Source organism: Pyrus communis, chromosome 9, assembly GCF_963583255.1.
Source record: "Pyrus communis chromosome 9, drPyrComm1.1, whole genome shotgun sequence".
NCBI lineage: Eukaryota > Viridiplantae > Streptophyta > Magnoliopsida > Rosales > Rosaceae > Pyrus > Pyrus communis.
The window spans coordinates 18,045,571-18,064,362 of record NC_084811.1 but is presented as its reverse complement, the minus strand read 5'-3'; the positions used below and the strand labels follow the sequence as shown (position 1 = coordinate 18,064,362).

At 40.8% G+C, this 18,792-nt stretch overlaps 1 protein-coding gene across 1 annotated transcript; it reads right to left on the bottom strand.

Moving 5' to 3' along the window:
- Positions 1-653: 653 nt before the first annotated feature.
- On the bottom strand, positions 654-1,751 carry LOC137744446 (uncharacterized). Its single transcript, XM_068484256.1, has one exon. The coding sequence runs from the start codon at positions 1,749-1,751 to the stop codon at positions 654-656; it is 1,098 nt and encodes a 365-aa protein (XP_068340357.1).
- Positions 1,752-18,792: the final 17,041 nt, after the last annotated feature.

Here is an 18,792-nt window from a genome sequence, read left to right as displayed (position 1 = left end):
TTCGATTGTGTTCAGTGAACTCATTCCCTTAATGAGCACCTACATACTTGTCTTAGTGTCACTACACGAATGGGATGAGACTTTCCATCCTTCCATTTGAAGCAGACATAGTATGTACCGGTCTATGCATTGTCAGTATCCCTCCGACAATCCTATGACCAGGAACCTTTTTGGACATAATGGTTATGAGAAGAAGGTCTTTGTAGTCTAATCATCATTAGATTACTTCTTCCATCAATCCATTGTCCATGGATTCATTATTTAGGACATATTTCGTTCATTGAGATAGTCCTAATTAGTATCTTTGCCTTCCGATGTATAAGAGTCATATACACATCATTACATTGTCCTGAAAGGTTTCTTCCAAAGATTGACTTTCAGGGCATATTTCCAACACTGCTCAAGTCGGATATTCAGACTCGCCGTGTATTCCTTAAACCTATCTGTTGTGAAGATTATGCCATTGTCGATTATGATCGTTTTTGGCACCCCAAATCTGGTCACAATATTTTCCTCTACAAAACTGCAAACTTCTTTGGCTGTTAATTCGGCGTATGATTTTGCCTCGACCCACTTAGTGAAGTAGTCGGTTGCTATTAATTTCCATGCGTGTTTTGCAAATCCAAAAACTGGTGTGATTTTGCCGATTATGTCTATTGTCCATCCCCTGAACGGCCATGGTTTAGTGACTGAGTGGAGTAACTCGGCCGGGGCTCTCTGCACTGGTCCATGAATCTGGCACGGTACGCATCCCGTGCGTATTCGATCCAATCTTTTAATATACTTAGCCAGAAGTAGTCATGTCGTCGGAGCAACCAGCGCATTTTGCGTCCTGATTGGTGAGCTCCACAAATTCCTTCATGTACTTCGGCCATTGCTTGGACAACCTCCTGTGGGCCGAGGCATAGTAATAGTAACCCATCCTCACTCTTTCGGTGTAATTCATTTTGGTATGACACGTAATTCGTGGCGTGGACCCTCGTTCTCCGGTCGTGTTTCCCGTTGGGGTTATCGAGATATCGTAGAATCATCTTTCTCCAATCGTTTGGTAGTGTCTCGACGGCACATAGCTCTACGGGGTCTCCCCGCTCTAGTAACAATGGTAACGACATCACCCTTGTGCGGATCACGTGATTGCGCTGGAGAATTTGCTGATCGACCAAGGTTGGGTACGATCGCAAGACTGTGAGTGTTACTCGGCCTAGCTTGCCCCTCATGAGTTGTGCGGAGGCGATTTGGGCGAGTTCGTCGGCGTCAGTGTTCTGAATACGCGAAATGTGCTTAAATGTAATCCGTTCAAACGACTCGGCCAAATAGGTGGCGAACATGTGAAAGGGCGCCAAAGTACAACTCATGCAACGAAAAACGCCGTTGAGTTGGTTAATCACCAGTTCAGAATCACCAAGGATGAGAACATGGGTTGCTCTCAAATCGTGTAGAACGTGAGGGCCGATGATAAGAGCTTCATACTTGGCTTGATTATTCATATAGCTGAAATCTAACTTAAGAGAAAAATACCAGCGGTAGTGGTTGGGCGATTGAATGGCAATACCAACACCAGCCGAGGTCGAGGTGCTGGAACCATCAAAATGCATCGTCCAATGGTTGTCGCATGTTGTGATTAAGCCGATGTCGACGTCACTACCCCTAAAGCCATAAAGAGTGGGGTGTTGGGCCAAAAAATCGGGGAGAGCTTGGCCTTTGACGGCCTTTTGGGGTACGTACAGCAAACTGAACTCTGATAAAGCCATTGTCCATTTCCCAATTCGGCCTTTGACGATAGGCCGAGTGAGCATGTAACGAATAACATCTGTTTGGGCAATGACTTGCGTAACAGATGGGAACATGTAGTGCCGAAGTTTTGATGCAGTAAAAAACAGAGCTAAGCAAAGTTTTTCGACGGGTGAATAATTGAGCTTCGGCGAATTCAAATTATGGCTGAGATAAAAGATAGCTTGTTCACGCCTAGCATCGTTATCTTACGCGACGAGACAATCGATAGATTCAGCGGCCGCTGAAATGTACAGTTTGAGAGGTTTACCGCGACAAGGTGGAACTAGTACTGGTGGCGTGGAAAGGGACACCTTGATTTGCGTAAAAGTCGTTTAGTGTTCTTCGCGCCACTTAAACTTGTCGGAATCCTTAAGCCGTTTAGAGAATGCTTTCATTTTGCCTGTCGAATTAGCGATGAAACGGCAAAAAAAATTTATCTTCCTAAGCAATGACTGGAATTGCTTCTTGGTTGTCGGGGGTGGAATGCTAATGATTGTGCGAGCTTTATTTTCGTCGACTTCAATGCCGCGGTGGTGCACCAAAAAACCTAAAAAATTATCGGTCGATACACCGAAGACGCATTTGGCCGGGTTCATTTTAAGATTATGCTGGCGCATACGGAGGAATGTTTGCCGAAGATCTTCTAGGTGTGTTCGGCAACTTTTCAATTTCACCACCACATCATCGATATAAACTTCTACGACCGTACCGATCAAGTCGTGGAATATCGTATTCATGGTTCGCTAGTATGTGGTGCCGGCGTTCTTGAGATCGAATGGCATGACAACCCATTCGTAGGTACCGAGTACCCCCGGGCAACAGAAGGCGATCTTGTGGACGTCAGCCTCAGCGATAAAGATCTAGTTGTAACTGGCATGGCCGTCTATGAAGGACAGCATTTCATGATTAGCTGCAGCATCAATTAGTAAATCTGAGATTGGCATTGTGTATTCATCCTTGGAAGTGGCCAGATTTAAGTTATGGAAATCGATGCAAATGCTGAGGGCTCCACTTTTCTTTAACACCGGGACGATATTGGCCAACCATTTGACGTACTGAGCGGTCCGAATAAACCAAGCTTTCAGAAGCCGAACTAATTCATCCTTTATGCTGAGTTGTACTTCGGTCGAGAACCGGCGTGGGGGTTGTCGGAAAGGCTTACACCCTTCTTTGATGCGTAAACTCATGTTCGACGAGGTTTCGATCAAGGCCTGGCATTTCATGATAATTCCACACGAAACAATCTTTAAAATCATGAAGCAATTTACAAAGTTCAACCTTCATAGAAGGTGGTAATAAAGCACTGATAAACAATGGTCGAGGCTCATCGGCTGTGCCACCATTGATTTCTTCCAATGGGTCTTTAACCTGGGGCCGATTGTCTTCGAGTTCGGCCAGTGCGGCCTGAACTTTGTCGAACGATAGAACGGGGCCGTTATTCGCTTCGACCAAAAATTCGATTAAGTTTATGCCTGAATGTGGTTGCTTGGCAATGACGTACCAATGGGCCAGCAGATGTTCCATGGTCGACGAAACCGCGGCCCGACACCTTTCTTGTTTGGCGGTGTCAATCATCGGCATTGGTAATTAGATCTGCCAAGCTGAGTCTCGCCGAATCCTGTTGTACAGTCTGGGCGCCTACCTCAATAGCTTTCTGAACCGAAATTCTGGTCGGTCGTCAATCCTCGTTAAAACCCTGAAGGGTGATATAGTCGACGTGATCGTCATAATAGCGAGCTTGAATCATGTTGGTCTCAAATGGCTGATTATCGGCTGGGTGCACTAGGACCGATTTACCGTCCCAAAAGATGAGAACTTGGTATAGTGATGAAGGAATGCAACTTGTTTAATGGATCCAATCATGGCCGAGCAATGCATTATAGTCAATCTTTGAGTCAATTATAAAGAATGTCATCATGTGGTTACGACCGGCAACGCTAACTTCTAATGGGAGCACTCCTTTGGTTTGAGACTTGTCGCTGATGAAGCTGCTCATCGTTATCCCTGATAGGATAAGTTCGTCATTGGAAAGGCATAATGCCTTCATGATGGAAATCGGCATGATGTGGACTGTGGCTCCACAGTCGACAAACACCTTAGAAATGGGATATCCTTCAATATGAGCCATGACGTATAACGGCTTTAGATGTTGGAGATTAACAGAGGGGGAACGGAGAAATAATTCGGCCAGGGCTGCCTTAAGGTTGTCGCCTTTACTGACTTCCCCATTGTCATTAGTAGCGACGAAATCCACTTATGTTGCTTATTCGGCAACTGCGTCCTTGATAGGAGCATATTCATGCGACTTAAATGGCTTGTTCTCGTGCATTTACGTTATGTTTCTTTAGTTATTTTAGTCCTTTAAGCTATTTTCGTGTGTTTGTAGGTCCAAAGGGCTAAAGGAGCAAAAAGATGCATTTTGGAGACTTTTGGAGCACTTTTGGGCTAAGGATGGATAGCTTATGCTTGGCGCCAAAGTGCTGGACGAAATTGAAGACCTAATTGAAGACCAAAGTGTTGGAACCTTGTTCCCTTTAGTTTTTGGACATTTAAACCTTTCCAATTTCCTTAGCCGTGCATAACATTCCAATATTCCACTCCTTCATTTCAGCCACACTCCCACATATCATTACTTATCATCACCACTTATCACTTATCACTTATCATAACCACATATCATATCACTTATCACTTATCACTTATCACTTATCATCATCACTTATCATATCACTTATCATAATCACTTATCACTTAACATGCACCCATCACCTAACACAAAACCTTGCAGCCACATGCATTCCCCTTTTGCACATGCTTTCCCATTTCATTATTCATTCACCTTAATCATTCCCTCACATGTTTTCCCAACCCATTGCAGCACATGCACATTCACCCTTCATTATTTCCATCCACATGCATTTATCATCATTCACCCTAGCTTTAAGTCACATGCAAACACATTCATTTCAGCACATGCAGCCACTTATTCAAAGCACATGCATTTCCACCCTTTAATCACATGCATAAATCAGCCACTTGCATCTCCCATCACCATTCCAGATTTCCACCACCCTCCTAGCTGTCATGTTCCCCCCATTTCACCTATAAATAACCCTTCATTGCAGCCACAAAGGGGGGGATCCATTCACCACAGAAATAAGGCCTTTGTGCCAGAAATTCATCCATTCCATAAACACTTCCATTTCAGAAATTCATCCATTGTACATACCACAAACACTTCCCCCTTTGTGCCGTGAGTCTCCCATACAATCCAAACACCATCCTTCCATTTCCACCACTCCTCTTCCATTCCTCCACCACTCCCCAAACCATTCACACCATCAAACTATCCTTAGACCTTGCGATACAACGAAGAGGAAGATAAGAGGGCCTAAACGTTCATACAATTCAAGTTTGAGTTGTTGGAATGTTTACGTGTTTCTTTGATTTCAATGTTTAATTTCAATACTCTTTGTTTTGTACGAATGAGGAATGGAAGAGAAGAGTGCCTAAACGTTCATACAATTCAAGTTTGAGTTGTTGGAATGTTTAGGTGTTTCTTTGATTCTCTTTGTTTTGTACCATAAGGAACTAAACCCCCCTTGGCTAGGGGGGATTTGAAATAAATGTTTATGCTTGCATTTTGATTTGATTACTTCTAATTGCGTTTCATAAGTTGTGGATTCAATTTGTTTAACCGTTTGATTGATAACTTATTTATGTATGTTTATTGAGAGTGCACGCTTAATTTTCATGCATGAATATGACGCTAGAATATAAGTGAGTTTCACCTAATCGTTATGAACTTATATTCACAAGTAGTGGAGGTTGCTTATAAACAATCGCGTTAAATGAATTCTTGGCATGAGTTTCATGCGTATTCCATAGTAACGATTGCCTCGTCAACACTTATAGTTTTCATAATGCTTAATGATCTTTGATTGTATCTTTATTGTGCTGTTCACGTAAAGGACTTTTGGAGAATGTTGTGAATTGCGTTGCGCTAACCCATCCAATTCATTAACTTAAGGAAAACTTGACGGTTAATTTAAGCGGACCTAATTAACCCGGGGTGATGAGTTTCATAATTTATTGAAATGCAATTGGAAATCATTTTATTATGCAAGTGTAACATGTGTGGAGAAGAACCTTCTAGCTAGCATTCATCCATTCATTTTCATCGCATTCATATTTACATTCTGTCTAGTTTATTAAACTTGTTTCGTTATTTCAATTTTCGTCAAATTAAAATCCCCCTTTACTTTATTGTCTAATTTAGTTAGAAAGTGTCTTAGTTTGTGTTTATAAGAGTTTTGAGTCATTTTGTTACACAAATTCGTCCAAATTTGTGTTTGTGCTCAAATCTGCCCAGAAAGTGGTTTTTAGGCAGATTTGAGTGTGTTTGTGTTGTTTTGAGTCTTTTGGTTTGTTTTAGTGTTTTAAAGTTTAGTTTTGCATTCTTTGAGTCTAGTATAATGTTTTATATTGTTATTTTACATTTGAATCAAGCCATAATCATAAATTCGTCCAACATTGGGTTTAAGGTCAGAAACTGCCTAGTTAGTGTTTTTAGGCAGTTTTGAGTCTTTTGAACTTGTTTTGAGTCCTTTAAGTCTTTGTGAACGTTTTTAACTTTGTTTTTACGTTTTTGAGTCAAATCCAAGTGATTAACAATCCCTCCTAATCCCCGGTCCAGAACGATCCCTACTTATACATATACTACAATTTGACGAAAAGAGGGTTTAATTTGTGTGCGTATAAATCTCGCATCAAATTTTGGCGCCGTTGCCGGGGATTAGAAAATTTGCTAATCCCTTGGATTGTTTTATTTTCGTTTGTTTTTATTTTATTCCAGTTTCTTAATCTTGTTTTGTTTCTTGTTCTAGGTACTAGTTTATGACTCGGAGTTCTCATCCGATTCGTGAACATATCCTGGAGTGATTGGGTTCTTCGTCCGGCTGCAAGACGTAAAAGAAAGCGCTACTTGGGAGGCAACCCAATGCACCGAATAAAACAAAGCATGTTCAAAAAAAAAAAAAAAAAAAAAAAAAAAAAACATGGCAGAACGATGGAGGCTTCACAAAGGTTGTTTACTTAAAGACCCACTACGTGGCAAAACTCTTGAAGCGGAAGGCATCGGGATGGAAGGCATAGGAGCAGAAGACATAGGAGCGGAAGGCATCGGAGCTGGAGGCATCGAAGATAGAGCATTCGAGGCCTCAATACTTGGCCAAACGCTGGATGATCCAGGAAAAAGGTGCCTCTGGAGGAAAGACGAAAACCTTGGACGGTCACTTTGAATCCGACCTTCAGACTCTTGCAGCTCATCAAGCTTCCTCTTCATGGCCGTCGAATAGTTGTTGGCAAGCACGTGCAAACTTCTATTCTCATGCTTAAGCAGTTTGATCTCCTGCTTAAGACTTTCCACCTCTGCCATCAATGATTCCACCTGACGGGAGCGGGCAAGCAGGCGTTGGCCCATGTTGGACACAGAACTCGCACACTGAACACTAAGTGCGAGGGACTCTTGAACGGCCAACTCATCGGACCGTCCTGACAGCAGCCTACTATCTTTTGGAGTGAGGAGGTTCCTAGCTACTATTGTAGCTGTTGTGGCGTCCTGCATCACGGAGTCTTCACCTGTGAGAGGACCGTTAGAAGATAAGAAAGAAGGGCGCCATACGTTACCTTGACGCGGCGCACCCGTATCACTGCTGAGACTCAATTCTAAGCTAAGGTTCGATGGGTTTGCCATTTTTCAAAAGTGTTCAAAAAGATGGGGTGGATGGAGTTAATTCTCAAAGGGCCGGAGTCGATTTTCAAGAATGGGAATTCTTCAGAGTGTGTTTGTTGTGGTGATCGATAGCTCTATAAGAAGCCAAGGCAACGCGTCCACCAATTCAAAAAGCCGGAATTTCCGGCGTAATTTAGGCGACGCTTTCTCTGCTTTTCAGAAGACGCGTTCAACTTTGTCAAAAGATTTCTTCTTTTCAGACAACACGTGGAGGCCATCATCGCAACTACACATCTTTAGCCGACAAGCGCAAAGTTCGGCGACGCTTTCTCTGCTTTTCAGAAGACGCGTGCAGCTTTGTCAAAAGGAGCCGCATCTGCACTACCACGTGTCGTTCAAAAAGCGAAGGGGCGTCGTTCAGAAATCGAAGGGGCGCCTGCTCAGAAATCGAAGAGGCGTATTCAAAGATCGAAGAGGCGCCACTATTTCAAAAAGCCGGATTTGCGGGATCAAAACGTTTGTCGACAAGGGTAAAAAGTACCACCACTTGCTATTATCTCTATATATGTCGACCTTCATTTTTTTTATGGCAAGGCAGACCTGAAGAAAATGCCCAACTCTCCCTCACTTCTGAGGGCGCACTCCCAGCAAAGCCTTTCGAAATACTCATTTTTTTTCTTCTTCCCCAAAGATGATACCAGATGCCTGGAGTACAGATGACCCAGGAGGAAACGGCACAACAAATACATGTGCTGATTCATTCACCGCTTATTCAAAAGCAAAGGTATCTCATATCATCAAGGTCAAAAGCAAAAGTATCTCATATCATGCTCTTTCCCTGTCTTTTTCTTTGTCCTTGTTCTTACTTGCATGGCAAAGTAAAAGAAGCAATCAACCGGCACTTGGAGTCAGTCTTCCGATCTGGAGCCAACTGCCTGGAATCTATTCCTGATTGCTTACCTAGCGTTGCTCTCGAGTAGTCATCTTCAACGGTTGATACACTTCCAGAGAAGGGACCACTTCTGCAAAGATTGAACAAAGAAACAGAGATAAAAGGAGGAAGCTCAGACCTTCGGGGGAGACCAAAAGAAATCCTGCTGCTCAGTTCAAGAGTAGCACAAAGGAAAATCAACGATGGGCGGAAACCAGTTCAAGAGTAAGCTTGTGGAATCATCAAGATCAACCCATGCAATCACCAAGGAGAAGAGGGAATTTACACTCCATAACCAGATTTGCGTCCCTAAACTCTTCTCTTTGTTAGTTACATTCTGCTATGTTTAGTATGTTTAAGTGCTTTTTGTGTGTTTACTTATGTTTTGTGTGAATCTATGCTTAAAACATTGAGGACAATGTTTGATTTAAGTGTGGGGGGGGGGGGGGTAACTAAGTTTATTTTGATGCAAATTCGTGGGATTTTAACTTTTGCCAGTCCTCGAGCAAAACAAAACAACTAAACTAAACAAAACAAAACAAAACAAACAAAACATAACCTAAACCTTCCAACGTTTGCCTCAGGGATTTCCAATGAAACATGACATGTCAAAGATCATTACTCACATAGCTTTTAGTCTTCCTTCCCCTCAAGCACATACTTAATCATAGTCACCATTCACTAGTTCGCATTTAATCAATTAAAACACATTTTGAATGTAGTAACATGCCTTAGAGAATTCCCTCAATTCCTCACTAGTTATGCACTCAATTTTCACTCAGATTTTCTGACTACACACCCTACACTAGTTATATATGAGAAGATTGATGTAAACATGAAAGACTAGTACTCACATATGTTATAACAGAGAAAGCAATTTCTGGAGTAATTAAACGTGTTTACATATGATCTCATGAATGGAATGCTACTACTTAGATGCGAGAACCAGTGACACCATATGCTCATACCAAATTCAAACTCCACAATTGAAATGCACAACACTCAAGATAGAAGTCAAGGGTTGTAACGGGGCTTGGGGTATTGGCTAACAAGGAAAGGTAGGGATAAACAAAAGTTCTTTAAGCAATAGCAAGCAAAGAAATGAAATTGAGACTTAGAATAAACTCGTATCAATAATCCTTCCCCCACACAAACGGGGCTTGGGGTATTGGCTAACAAGGAAAGGTAGGTATTTTCTTTTTGTTTTTTTTTTTTTTTTTTGTTTTTTTTTTTTTCTAACCATGCCTATGGCACATAAACTCGTATCAATAATCCTTCCCCCACACTTATTTTCTGCAACACATTAATCAAAAGGAATTCATTCATGCTTACTATGCTTCAAGAACAAGGGTACGGATGATCCTAATCTAGGCTAGGTGAGGATGATATGGGTTAACAAAGAACATGGCTAACACGGCTCAATGGGGTTAAACTTAAACACAAAATGAGTGAAGGCACATGATTGTTTGGCTTTGATAGTGGCCACTACACAACTTCATCTTGAATATGTGTTATGCAAATCAATAACATGCTTTGAATGAAATGGGCATGAGTTCTAGCATTTGGAACTAAGTGATGAAACGCCTTCTAAGTAGTAACCAAGCAATGAATAATGAGATCATGCAACGACTTTAGAAAACAATGATGCATAGATTATTACTCTCCAAATAAATGTTTAGGCTCAAGTCTCACCGGGATGTAGCGTTTGTTTAAGTTCCTTCCTTCAAGCATGTTACAAAAACTAATTTTTTTTTCCTTGTGATTACATGTGAATTCGTAAACTATAACTACAAACAAGCATAAACCAAAGAGTATATCAAACGTCCATCCATGTTTGTAACTTTCTTTAACCATCATGCAATTAAAAACCAAATCCTCATCATTGTGTTGGAAGGTGACCTACGACACAAACAAACACACAAAAACAACTCTTTTTGGGTTTTTCAAAACAATTTTTCAAATTTTTATGGTATTTTCGGATTGTTAAGTTAACACACACTAAAACACTCTAAAATAGCTTAAAAACACTTAAAAACAGTGGGAAACAAGTTTAGACATGTTAGGTGGTAATACCCTACGAATTTCATGCACAAAATATCTCAAAACAGAATGTTACCCCCCCACACTTAAACGAAACATTGTCCTCAATGTTTTAGACACAATTGAACACATTACACATAACATAAAGTAAGCAACGAAGGAAAGGGTTTAGGGACGCAAATCTGAGTGTGGAGCGATTCCCAAGTTTTCCTTTGTTGATTGCATGGGTTGCCTCCCAAGTAGCGCTTGCTTTAACGTCTTCCAGCCGGACGAGACCTTCTTTTAAACTCCACTAGGGCTCACGGCATGGAATGGGATCTTCTCCACAACATGCCCTTCAACACTTCCATAATACGGCTCAATGAATGGGCGGGGATAATGATCCTCCCTGATGGTGGTGCTTCGGTTCCGAACGTCCATGTAACTGCTCCCACCACCTTTAAATCGGTTGCTCACCTGCATCACAGAAGGTAACAACCTATTATTTGAAATGGGTATTGGAATTGGGCTTGGCAACTTACAAACGTATTGTAGTGAAAGCTCAAAATCGGCAGCCCTATCAACAATGTCCCCATTTGAAGTTTCGGCCATATTGGGTGGTTGCAGGGCAATCACTCCAAGTTCTTCTCCACTGGTGGTGCTTGATACATCCTTCATGGTAAGTGTGGATCCTTTTGGCCCTTTGTCCTTATGCATATCTACAACAAAACAAGAATGACTATCGTTATGATTCTTACTAGAGTCATAAACATTGAATTTAATTATTTCACCACCAAACTCCATTGTTAGTGCTCCCTTGGCCACATCGATCTTTGTTTGAGCTGTTTTCATGAACGGACGGCCTAGCAAGAGTGGCAATGATGGAGCATCGCTCGAATCCTCCACTTCTAAGACATAAAAATCTGCAGGAAAGATGAGATGATTGACCTGCACTAAAACATCCTCAAGGACTCCCTTGGGATAAACATTAGAACGATCGGCCAACTGAATTATAACACCATCTTGTTTTAACTCACCAAGGTTCATAGATGCATAAATGGAATATGGCATGACATTAATAGAAGCACCTAAATCTAACATGCATTGTTTAAATCTCGTGTTTCCAATTGTGCATGGGATAGTAAAGCTCCCTGGATCCTTACATTTTGGAGGCAACTTTCGTTGCAAAACCGCTGATACATTTTCACTCACTTTCACAACTTCTTTGTTTGAAATTCTTTTCCTAGTTGTGCATAACTCTTTTAAAAACTTTGCATACCTGGGCACTTGCTTAATGGCATCAAGTAAAGGAATGTTTACTTGGACCTTCCTAAACATCTCCAGAATGTCTTTCTCCTGCTCCTCCTTCTTTGTTTGCATAAACCTGCTAGGAAAAGGCACGTTTTGTGGAATCACATTAGTAGGAACCGAATTTGACACATTCTTACCCTTTTTGGTCAAATTGGACAAGTTGGGATCTTTAAAAGCTTGTGGCAAAGGTATGTCCACCTTTGTCGTGGGTTGTCTTGCTTCCTCTTCTTCAATTCTCCGTTTTTCATCCTCTTCGGGGCTTGATGGTGATGGTTTGGATGTAATGCCAACTTCTTTTCCACTTCTCAAGGTGATTGCATTGGCCGTTTCGAAACCACCCTTGGGATTGACCACCGTAGTACTTGGTAACTTACCATTTTCACGGAATTGTCCCAAAAATTCGGCCATTTGGCCCATTTGCTTCTTTAGCTCATTAACCTCCTTTGCTTGGTTCTGCATTCCCTGCGCCATTGTGGTTAGTAACTGATATGTTTTGTTGTCATTCATAGACGTACCTGAGTTGGTTTGGGATGATTGTGCTTGAGGAGGTGGTTGTGGTGCCATTGGCCTTGGAAAGAAACCCGGGGGTTGTCGGAATCCACTTTGTTGGCCATATTGTGGTGCATCTCTCCATCTGAAATTGGGGTGGTCACACCATCCCTGATTGTATGTGTTGGAGAAAGGATCACCCCTTGGTTGGTTCTGATTCCCAAAGCCCACGGCATTGGCAGATTCCCACCCTTCGTTCTCAATTAATTGAGGGCATTGATCAGATTGGTGTCCTTGAATGGAGCATACACCACAGATTGTAGTTCCTTGCGTCTTAGGGCCTTCAACAAATTGCGATAACATAGACGTAAGGTTAGCCATTTGGGATTGTAACTCAGAAATAGAACTTACCTCATTTACATGTTGTGGTCGTGGGGTGTCTCTCTGCCCAACACCTTCATATTGTTGTGCATTGAGTGCTCGATTGGCAATGAGAGTTTTGGCATCCCTAGGCGTCTTGTCCACTAGAGCTCCTCCCGCGGATGCATCCAACATTTGCCGTTCAAGTGGTAAAAGGCCTTCGTAAAAATATTGAAGAAGTAGCTCCTCCTTCATCTGGTGCTGTGGACAGGAAGCAACAAGAGATTTAAAACGTTCGTAATACGTAGGAAAAGATTCACCTTGGCTTTGCTGAATTCCACTAATCTTCTTGCGAAGAAGAATGACTCGTGATGTCGGAAAGAACTTCTCTAAGAAGGCTCGCTTCATACTCTCCCATGATGTGACAGTTCCGGGAGCTAACTCATACAACCAATCCTTGGCCTTCTCCACCAAAGAAAAAGGAAAAGCCTTCATCTTCAATATGTTGTTGTCCACGTTCACCGGTGTCATACTTGAGCACACCACCTCGAATTCCTTTAGATGCTTGTTCGGATCCTCCATGGCCAACCCATGGTATTTCGGAATATGGTGGAGCAAGCTGGACTTCAACTCAAATTCATCGGTCTTCTCAGGGGCTGCCCTAGGGTATTGGATGCAAAGAGGTGCTGCATTGGCCAAACCCGAGGCAGAAAGCTCCTTGATGGTTCGATTGTCCACTGCCATGGTTGGTACTTCCTCTTCAACCCAATCCGTGGCCTCCTCTTCAACCTCAACTTCAACTTCTTGCTCTTCTAATTCAGGTTCGGGACTAGGAGGATTAGACGCTTGCGATTTCTTTTTCCTTCTCAAAATCCTCTCGAAATCACTGTCAAAGTCGGAGATATGCTCACGAACAGGTTGTGAGCCACGGGTCATAAACTAGTACCTGCACACAAGAGCAAACAAGGTTAGCAATCAACCTAATAGACTCGGCACAAGTAAGGAAATAAGGTGCCACACACGGCACAAAAACAAAACACACACACACGGTGCAAAAAATTAAAACAAAACAGAAAGTAAACAATTTAAACAAGACTCAAGACAAGGGATTAGCAACTTTGCTAATCCCCGGCATCGGCGCCAAAATTTGATGTGAAAATTATGTTGACACACAAATTAAACCCTATTTGTGACAATTGTAGTAATGAAGTAAGTAGGGATCGTTCTAACCGGGGATTAACTAGGGGTGCTAATCTAATTTGAATTGACTCAAAAACACAAAAACTAAAATTTAATTTGGTCGAATTTGAAAGTGTTTATGACTCCAAATGCTTAAAAACACAAAATAAAACAAATACGAATGACTACGACTCAACAAAATATGGGGGGATTGTGGTTGGATGAATTTAAACTAAATGGGCAGATTGTAAAGAAAATAGATTTTAAGACAAAATTCGGATGAATCAATGGATGATGGGATAGCTAAGGGGTTCTTCTCCACACATGAAATATATGCAACGTAAATCAATTTCCAATTATCAATCCAATAAGTTATGAACCTCGACACTCCAAGTTAATTAGGTCCGCTTAAATTAACCTTCAGATTTCCCTAGAATCATTGAATTGGATGAATATGCATCGCAAACAAATTATTCCTAACAAATTCTCTATATGAACAGCATGATAAAGATATAAGTTAGAATCATTACGTTCTTTGGAAATCATAAGCATCGACAAGGCATTTGTAACTATGAAAAGCATGATACGCTTACCAGGAATCTACTTAACATGATCGTGACTAGCAACCTTCACTACTTGTGAATATAAATTCATAACGATTAGGTGAAACAAACTTATATCTTAGCATCAAATTCAAGCATGCAAATTAAGCGTGCACTCTCAATCAACATACAAGAATAAGTTCTAAATCAAACGGTTTAAGCAAATTGTATTCAAAACTTATGCAACGATAATTGGAAGTAATCAACTTATTTCACATATATAATCATGGTTTCGAATCACCCCCTAGCTAACTAGGGGGTTTAGCCTCTCATGTTCACAAAAAGAGAAATACAATTGAATTTAAACATAAAGCACAAAGGATTGATTACACCTAGAACGCCCAACGAATCCACTTGAATTTCGGCGCGTCCAAGCTCCTCTTTCCTCTTCTCCTTGCTGCGGCAGAGATGTTGTGTGGGTTTATTTGGATGTTATTTTGGGTTGGGGATGGATTTAGGGAAGAAAGGTGGTGCGGCAATGGTGTGGGGTGATGTAGGAAGGTGTGTAAGGTGGCTGTAATGGTGGCGGAAGGGTAGAGTGGCTGCACGGTTTTGGGAGGAAAATAGGAAAGAATCTGTGATGGTGGCTGCGGATGGATGAATGGTGTGTTAGGGTCAATGAATTATCATTTAGGGTTAGTCAAAAGGTGAAAATCTGAATGGTTTTATCAATTGAATGAATGGCAGCGGATTGAATGAATGGGAGAATGAGAGTGACGGCTGAATAATAATGAAAATAATGGGGGGTCACGGCTTAGGGATTTTTAGGGTGAATAATGGTTTTGGGACTCCAGTGCAGCTGTTTAGAATAATAGGAATATATTAGGGTCAAAAATAAATGGGGGCCACGGCTTATAAAAATAATGGGAGATGTTGCTGCGGCAAAGGGTTATGATTTAGGTTTTTAAGTGGCTGATGGGAGTCACGGCTTAGGGGAAATTAGGGTCCATGATTAATATGAATGAAAAGTTGCGGATTGAATGGAGAAAAATGGTATGGTGGCTGCGGCGTATTGGAAAAATGTGTGAATGTTAAAGTCCATGAATATGGTGCGGCTACATGGGGAAAATAGGGTGATTAGGGTGAATGATTGATTTAAATTTGAATGAATGGAATGAATTAGGTCAGCTAGGGTTAAACTAAAAGGGTACGGCTTGGGCTATAAAGTGGGCTAGGGCCTTGGTTTTGTGTCCTAAAGTGCATACAAGGCCTACAAAGTGGCTAGAAAATACGGACGTTTAGATTAGGAAAGGTTACCAAAACGGGAAACCTAGGGTTAACTTTCCTACTTCAAATAGGAAACCTTGTTTGAGTAGGAATTTTCGTTTTGGTAAGAATTCATCGTTTCTTCAAGTCTTCAACTCATTCATTCCTCTTTCGCTCCAAAAGACTCCAATTTGCATCTTCTTGCACACTTTGGCCTTATAATCTGAAAATACACAAAAGTAGCCTTAAACACTAAAATAGCTAAGTAAACACAACATAAATGCACGAGAACAAGCTAATTAAGTCGCATGAATATGCTCCTATCAGATTTTATCACCCATAACTTCAAATGTTGTTCCTTGCTGTTTTAAGGTGTTTTTAAGTTGTTTTAGAGTGTTTTAGTATGTTTTGTTTTATAACTCCGAAAATCACATAAAAATTTGAAAAACATGTTTTGAAAAGCCTAAAAAGAGTGTTTTGAGTCGTTTTTGTGTGTTTGTGTCTTAGGGTACCTTCCAACACAATGATAAGGATTTGGTTTGTAATTGCATGACTGTTAAAGAGAGTTATAAACATGGATTAAAGTTTGATTTACTCTTGGTATATGCTTGGTTATGGTTATAATGTATGACTTCACATGCAATCATAAAAGAAAAAATTCGTTTTTGTAACATGCTTGAAGGAAGAAACTCATAATAACGCTACATCCCTGTGAGACTCGAGCCATTACTTTCTTTGGAGAGTTATTTTCTGTGATTCTTTGTTTTCTAAAGTTGTTGCATGATCTCATTATTCCTTGCTTGGTTGCTACTTAGAATGCAATTGTATCATGATAGAACTAAATGCTAGAACTTATATCCGTTTCATTCAAAGCATGACATTGAATTGCATAATATATATCAAGATGAAGTTGTGTTGTTGCCACCATAGCCAAATAGCCTTACTTCCCATATTTCGTATATATTAGTTTTAACCCCGTTGAGCCTCGTTTAGCCTATTTTCTTTGCTAACCACATCACCCCTTACCTAGCCTAGAGTAGGACTTTCCTATACCCTTGTTCTTGAAGTATAGTGAGCATGACTTAAATGAATTCCTTTTGATTAATATGTTGCAGAAAATAAGTGTGGGGGAAGGGATTTTTGTGTGTATGTATGTGCCTAAGTCTTAAAGGAGGCACGGGAAAAAGAAAAAAAAATGTGAGAAAAAGAAGAAGAAAAGAAAGAAAAAGAATGAAAATAAGTGAGAATGGACTCACAAGTGTGATTGTTGAAGAAAGGGCCCAAAAAGTTTGAATATGGCCCTAAGTTTTGTGTGACTTCCCCTTGGGTGTTCAAAGTTGACTTCTGCGTTCTAAAGGGAATTCTAAGTGCCTAATTCAATACTTTGCTCACTATTGCTTAAAGAACGTTTGTTTTCCCTATCCTTTCTTTGTTAGCCGAACACCTTTAGCCCCGTTTCAACCCTTATGCTTCTATCTTGATCGTTATGTGTTCAATATGTGGAGTTTGGAATTGATATGAGCTTATGGAATCACTGGTTCTCATTCTAAGTAGTAGCATTCCATTCATGAGATCATATTCATGTCATTATCGTAAATCCAGAAAATGCTTTCTTTGTTATAACATATGTGAGATACTAGTCTTTCATGTTTACATCAATCTCTCACATATAACTAGTGTAGGGTGTGTAGTCAGATAATCTATGTGAAAATAGAGTGCATTCTAGTAAGGAATTGAGGAAATTCTCTGAGGCATGTTACTACATTCGAAATGGTTTTAAATGCTTAAATGTGAACTAGTATGTGGTGACTATGATTAAGAATGTACTTAAGTGTAAAGATGGCTAAAATCTGTGGGAATAATGATTTTTAACTTGTCATGAGCATTGGAAATCCGTGAGACGATTGTTGGAAGGTGTAGGTTGTGTTTTGTTCGTTTTGTCTAGTTTCGTGTTCTTTTGTTGTTTTGTTTTGCTCGAGGACTAGCAAAAGATAAGTGTGGGGGTATTTGATAGGAGCATATTCATGCGACTTAAATGGCTTGTTCTCGTGCATTTACGTTATGTTTCTTTAGTTATTTTAGTCCTTTAAGCTATTTTCGTGTGTTTGTAGGTCCAAAGGGCTAAAGGAGCAAAAAGATGCATTTTGGAGACTTTTGGAGCACTTTTGGGCTAAGGATGGATAGCTTATGCTTGGCGCCAAAGTGCTGGACGAAATTGAAGACCTAATTGAAGACCAAAGTGTTGGAACCTTGTTCCCTTTAGTTTTTGGACATTTAAACCTTTCCAATTTCCTTAGCCGTGCATAACATTCCAACATTCCACTCCTTCATTTCAGCCGCACTCCCACATATCATTACTTATCATCACCACTTATCACTTATCACTTATCATAACCACATATCATATCACTTATCACTTATCACTTATCACTTATCATCATCACTTATCATATCACTTATCATAATCACTTATCACTTAACATGCACCCATCACCTAACACAAAACCTTGCAGCCACATGCATTCCCCTTTTGCACATGCTTTCCCATTTCATTATTCATTCACCTTAATCATTCCCTCACATGTTTTCCCAACCCATTGCAGCACATGCACATTCACCCTTCATTATTTCCATCCACATGCATTTATCATCATTCACCCTAGCTTTAAGTCACATGCAAACACATTCATTTCAGCACATGCAGCCACTTATTCAAAGCACATGCATTTCCACCCTTTAATCACATGCATAAATCAGCCACTTGCATCTCCCATCACCATTCCAGATTTCCACCACCCTCCTAGCTGTCATGTTCCCCCCATTTCACCTATAAATAACCCTTCATTGCAGCCACAAAGGGGGGGATCCATTCACCACAGAAATAAGGCCTTTGTGCCAGAAATTCATCCATTCCATAAACACTTCCATTTCAGAAATTCATCCATTGTACATACCACAAACACTTCCCCCTTTGTGCCGTGAGTCTCCCATACAATCCAAACACCATCCTTCCATTTCCACCACTCCTCTTCCATTCCTCCACCACTCCCCAAACCATTCACACCATCAAACTATCCTTAGACCTTGCGATACAACGAAGAGGAAGATAAGAGGGCCTAAACGTTCATACAATTCAAGTTTGAGTTGTTGGAATGTTTAGGTGTTTCTTTGATTTCAATGTTTAATTT

Coding starts and splice junctions, on each gene's coding strand:
- LOC137744446 (XM_068484256.1), bottom strand. CDS start 1,751: ATGGCTTTATCAGAGTTCAGTTTGCTGTACGTACCCCAAAAGGCCGTC.